Here is a 6,340-nt window from a genome sequence, read left to right on the forward strand (position 1 = left end):
TTTAAACTGAACTAACCTCACTTTGCCGTACCCTAGGTTTAAACTGAACTAACCTCACTCTGCCATGCCCTAGGTTTAAACTGAACTAACCTCACTTTGCCGTACCCTAGGTTTAAACTGAACTAACCTCACTTTGCCATACCCTAGGTTTAAACTGAACTAACCTCACTTTGCCATACCCTAGGTTTAAACTGAACTAACCTCACTCTGCCATACCCTAGGTTTAAACTGAACTAACCTCACTTTGCCATACCCTAGGTTTAAACTGAACTAACCTCACTTTGCCGTATCCTAGGTTTAAACTGAACTAACCTCACTCTGCCATACCCTAGGTTTAAACTGAACTAACCTCACTCTGCCGTACCCTAGGTTTAAACTGAACTAACCTCACTCTGCCATACCCTAGGTTTAAACTGAACTAACCTCACTCTGCCATACCCTATGTTTAAACTGAATTAACCTCACTCTGCCGTACCCTAGGTTTAAACTGAACTAACCTCACTTTGCCATACCCTAGGTTTAAACTGAACTAACCTCACTTTGCCGTACCCTAGGTTTAAACTGAACTAACCTCACTCTGCCATACCCTAGGTTTAAACTGAACTAACCTCACTTTGCCATACCCTAGGTTCAAACTGAACTAACCTCATTTTGCCTTACCCTAAGTTTAAACTGAACTAACCTCACTCTGCCATACCCTAGGTTTAAACTGAACTAACCTCACTTTGCCGTACCCTAGGTTTAAACTGAACTAACCTCACTCTGCCGTACCCTAGGTTTAAACTGAACTAACCTCACTTTGCCGTACCCTAGGTTTAAACTGAACTAACCTCACTTTGCCGTACCCTAGGTTTAAACTGAACTAACCTCACTCTGCCGTACCCTAGGTTTAACTGAAACTGTCCCCATTTTCGTCTAGCCTCACTCGGCAGTCCATTTTGTGGTAGTCTTTGTAACAGCCCATGACAGAGTAATAGCTCCCCTGGTCAACTGTAAGTGCTGTTATTGTGAGGTAGAAACGGGACCGCCGAGTGCTGAAGCGTGTTTTACACAAGCAAAAAATTGTGTGTCCTCAGTTGCAACACTCACTACCGAGTTCCAAACAGCCTCTGGAAGTAACGTCATCACAAGAGCTGTTCGTTGGGAGCTAAATGAAATGGGTTTCTATGGCCAAGCAGCCGCACACAAGCTTAAGATCACCATGCGCAATGCCAAGCGTCGGCTGGAGTGGTGTAAAGCTCGCCGCCATTGGACTCTGGAGCAGCGGAAACGCATTCTCTTGAGTGATGAATTACGCTTCACCATCTGGTGAATCTGGGTTTGGCGGATGCCAACTGTAAAGTTTGGTGGAGGAGGAATAATGGTCTGGGCTGTTTTCCATGGTTCGGGCTAGGCCCCTTGGTTCCATTGAAGGGAAATCTTAATGCTACAGCATACAATGACATTCAGATGATTCTGTGCTTCCAACTTTGCGGCAACAGTTTGGGGAAGGCCCTTTTCTGTTTCAGCATGACAATGCCCCCTTGCACAAAGCGAGGTCCATAAAGAAATAGTTTGTCAAGATCGGTGTGGAAGAACTTTACTAGCCTGCACATAGCCCTGACCTCAACAACATCGAACACTTTTGGGATGAATTGGAACAGCGACTGCGAGCCAGGCCTAATCACCCAGCATCAGTGTCCGACCTAACTTATACTCTTGTGGCTGAATGGAAGCAAGTCCCCTCAGCAATGTTCAAACATCTAGTGGAAAGCCTTCCCAGAAGAGTGGAAGTTATTGTAGCAGCAAAGGGGCGACCAACTCCATATTATTGCTCATGATTTTGGAATGAGATTTTCGACGAGCAGGTGTCCAAATACATTTGGTCATGTAGTGTATCATACAAATAGTAAATTCAGAACATATCTTACGATGTGGATGATGGACATCCACAAATGAATACACACCATATGAAACGGATCATATCATACTAAAATTGTGAGTCTGGGGTTTATGTACAGAATAATACGAAATGCTCTGAGACCAGGTTGTCCTGTCGCACGGGGCACTAGCCTACATGGTCGGGGAAACTTTCTATTATGTACACATTTGTATTGTACAGTAACAAACACTTTGAAATAGTAACTGGCTTTCAAATGGCCAGTAAAAAAGAAAGAAACATTTGAGCGACGCGGCATAGAGGAGAGGAGGCGTCAGTGACTGTGTGACATCTATGCAGAGTAGTTTCAGGAACGAGAGAGAGAGAGAGAGAGGCGTATGGTATTAGTAATCAACCAAGCAGAAAACCCCACAGTACAACTGACAGCGGATTTTGCAGCTCAGACGAGGAAACGAGAGGCAACGAGAGTAGCAGAAGGAAGAGAAGCCCGATTTCTCCTATGTCAAATGTCAGTTTACAGAGAATAAACTGGATTATATGAATTTTTCCATCTGAATTTGTTGGAAGATTTTTTGTTTAACGCACGGATATCGTATTCATTTTGAATTGATCATCTGTACACACACACACACACACGCTCGACCGACTCACAGGCAGCGTGCGTGGGTAACATCTACCATACGATGGATGGTATTCTGTGTCACCGTTGATCGTTGTGATTAACTCGAATCACCGGAGTTGAGTCACTGGATTGTTTCACGGGGACGTTATTTCTCGAAACGTAACGTTAGTAGGCTAATCAACTTGTCATCGCACTGAACGGGCTTTCCTGTCATCATTGTGAATACGTGAGACATTGTGAGACGTTCGCCTATTGTATGTATTTTAACAACATTATTACGTTACACTATACTTGCAAGTGGTCATTATAATGTAGCCTACTGTATGATAAAATAACAATGGTGACAATATCCAACTGTGAGCTAAACATCCAGGAGTCTCCCATGACAAACCGTATCAAAACAGGATGAAACTATTAAGAACTGTAAATAGTAGCCTATCAACCCAAATAATATGAACCCAGTAACAACGAGTTGTTTCATTTTCATTAATTGGTAAGGTTGTATTCCACGGAAGCAATAATATATGAATTATGATTGATACAGCATAAATGCGAATGATCAACAAGGAGAATGTTATCGAAATACTGCGTACTGTGTCGAGAGTTACGCTGCTTGTTGAGCTAAAGAGAAACTAGTTTTGTATTCCTGTAAACCATAGAGAAGTAATGTATATCATATCATGTCAATATAAAGTTATATCACAATGTAGCCTACTGTATGGTTTTTTTGTTTTTCAAATTACATATTACATTTATAATATCCAACGTTTATTTTTTTTTACTCTTACAGGTGGCAGATTTCATATTGGAATATTTTTTGAACAAAAGTCTTAAGTCTTCACAGTTAATGTGAAGGTGGAACACTTCAACCTCTATATAATAATCAGATTATGAAGATTCTGTCTCCTTGCGTCAATGACGGCTAAAATGGAAACCCCTTTCTACGACGACGAGGCTCTAGGTGTTCCTCACAACTTCGGACAGCACCATGCAGATTACCAACGTTACCAGGGCCACAAGATGATGAGTAAGAAGGTGGCACATAACTTCTCAGGCGGTTCCCACAGCAGCTCTGGCCTGAAACTGTTACAAAGCCAGCCGGGGAGCAACTGCAATATCAATCCTAATAATCTGGGAGGGATTAACAGCAACACAAACAGCTCGTTAATGCCCGGCGGCTTGTCAGATATGAACCTTCTGAAGCTAGCCTCCCCTGACCTCGAGCACCTCATCATCCAGTCTAACCAGGGCTTGGTGACGACGTCTCCTGTCCCCAACCCTAACGGAGGTAACCCCTTCATGTACCGGAACAACGCCACTAACGAACAGGAGGGTTTTGCCGATGGGTTCGTCAAAGCCCTGGCGGATCTCCATAAACAGAACCAGCTGGTCGGAGCTCCCATGTCCCCCTCCTCCTCTATGCAAGGCCCCTACCAGAGGAACATCATGTCTGCAGGAGACCTGCCCATCTATACAAACCTCAGCAGCTACAACCCCAACCACCCCAACCATATATCATCATCCTACCCAGGGGGCCAGATGCCCGGCGGCTACCCATGCCACGGCCCCCACGGACCCGGAGGCCAGGGGTCGCACCATCCCCACAACAGGGGTTTGGACGCCCCTCAGACTGTCCCAGAGATACGCCACACTTCCGGGGACCCCACCTCCTCCCCTCCCTCCCTCTCTCCCATCGACCTGGAGACCCAGGAGAGGATCAAGGCCGAGAGGAAGAAACTACGTAACCGGATCGCGGCGTCTAAGTGTCGTAAAAGGAAGCTGGAGCGAATCTCCAGGCTAGAGGAAAAGGTGAAGGTTCTGAAGACCCAGAACTGTGACCTGACCTCCACCGCCTCGGTCCTGAGGGAACAGGTGGCCCAGCTCAAACAGAAAGTCATGAATCACGTCACCAACGGCTGCCAAATAGCTGTCAGCTCAGCAGCCCTGCAGTCCAAGAGCACCGGGGAGAGGGAGAGCACCAGCTGCTGATCAACGGACTGTACTGTACAGGGATGAGGAGGGTGGTTTTCTGTTGCTCTGAGTCAGTCCTCTCTGACGGAATTAGTACCTCTACAAGGTAAATGATGGGTGTTGTGAGGGTAAATAAAGTACGCTAACTACATGAGTGGTTGGGGAGAAGGGAGAATCCCACCTCTCTATGCTAACTACGTGAGATGTTGGGGAGAAGGGAGAATCCCACCTCTCTATGCTAACTACGTGTGATGTTGGGGACAAGGGAGAATCCCACCTCTCTAACCTCTACAGACACTTTGAGTTGTAGTAGTAACACAACAAGAGAAGAACATGGGACACCTTTCTACTTTAGTTTTGTCCTCCCGCTGCCCCGACAGTGACCAAAGTATCTGTGCTCAATAGGAGCACATTAAACCACACACACAGCAGAGTACCAGACTGAAGACTGTGCTCTACAACACTGACCTTTGTACATAACCAGGCAACCATAGGAGAGTGAGGAGCGGAGGACATTGTGCCTCTAGTATACAGTTCAGTAGGTCCCGGGCTTTTGTGGTAAACAGGAATTCTAATAACTGAGAGGGTGTGAAACATTCAAGGTTTCCCTGTAGGGTAGACGTACATGTCACCTCAGAACGGGAATTCCTACATTCTAAAAGGTCATCTCTCTCTCTTATGATTTCAGAGAAAAACATTTCCAAAGGCAGATCTACGGTATTTCTTACTGTCGTTTCCGTAGTATTTTTGCCAGCTAAACATTTGAGTCAAATCAGAAGTAAACTTTTTACTGAGTTTGACTTTTTTTTTTAAACAATTTTAAAAACAATTTTAAAATGACAAATGACGGTACTAGGAGAACATTGTGTGTTACTCCAAGGCCCATTGGTCACTGTAAACTCTATTTTGAAGTAAAGAGAAATTAAGATTTTTTTTCACACACAAAAAAAAGCAATTGGTCTGAGTATCACAATGTTGATCAAATCTATTGGCTGTGATGTGTTGTAGATCATTTATTTGTTTAAGAATTACAGGATTTAGCTGTAAAACTGCCACATTTTATTTCAGCCTCATGGCAAAATGTGTAGAATAGCAGGAAATGTGCTATAAAATTGCAAATGTTTGTAATGGGGCTCCAGAGTGGTGCAGCGGTGTAAGACACTGCATCTCAGTGCTAGAGGTGTCACTACAGACACCGTGGTTCGAATCCAGGCTGTATCACAACCGGCTGTGATTTTGAGTCCCACAGGGCGGCACAGAATTGGCCCAGCGTCGTCCGGATTTGGCCGGTGTAGCCCGTCATTGTAAATAAGAATTTGTTCTTAACTGACTTGCCTAGTTTAAAATAAAGGTAAATTATTATTATTATTTTTTTTTTAATCTTTGCTCCATGGCAACATGTGTAGAATTGCAGGAAATGTGCTTTAAAACAGCAACATTTTCTCTCAGCCTCGTGTCAAAATGTGTAGGAGGGGGGAGGGTTGCTGTGGTACTCCAGTGATGGACGAATATATTGTTCAATGTGGTAACATATTATATATTATATACATTGTGTATCAGCGCTGTGTTAACCTGAACTACACTGTGTCAGAAAGACATTTTTTAGAGACATTTTAGATAAACTTGCTGTGTTGACAGACAGACGGACGGACGGACAACAGAAAGGGAAGAGGCTTCTTGAGAAAGCAGCAAGCTAGACTGAAGTAACAAAGACAAGGGCTTTTAATTAATCAAACCTGGATGATTAAATTAATTTCTTATTTTACAAACATTTCTGGAGGAATTTATTTATGCAAAATGTATCTCTGATATTTATGTTTTCTGTGGAACTACACAGGATGGATTTAGTGTCTTGTTTACAAACAAAA

At 43.8% G+C, this 6,340-nt stretch overlaps 1 protein-coding gene across 1 annotated transcript; it reads left to right on the forward strand.

Moving 5' to 3' along the window:
* Positions 1 to 3,343: 3,343 nt before the first annotated feature.
* LOC120036885 (transcription factor AP-1-like) lies at positions 3,344 to 5,222 on the forward strand. Its single transcript, XM_038983183.1, has one exon. The coding sequence runs from the start codon at positions 3,417 to 3,419 to the stop codon at positions 4,488 to 4,490; it is 1,074 nt and encodes a 357-aa protein (XP_038839111.1). The 5' UTR covers positions 3,344 to 3,416; the 3' UTR covers positions 4,491 to 5,222.
* Positions 5,223 to 6,340: the final 1,118 nt, after the last annotated feature.

Source organism: Salvelinus namaycush, unplaced genomic scaffold (genome assembly GCF_016432855.1).
Source record: "Salvelinus namaycush isolate Seneca unplaced genomic scaffold, SaNama_1.0 Scaffold15, whole genome shotgun sequence".
Taxonomy (NCBI): Eukaryota; Metazoa; Chordata; class Actinopteri; order Salmoniformes; family Salmonidae; genus Salvelinus; species Salvelinus namaycush.

What these genes read in the sequence shown, in the direction of transcription:
- LOC120036885 (XM_038983183.1), top strand. Translation starts at nt 3,417, where the DNA reads ATGACGGCTAAAATGGAAACCCCTTTCTACGACGACGAGGCTCTAGGT.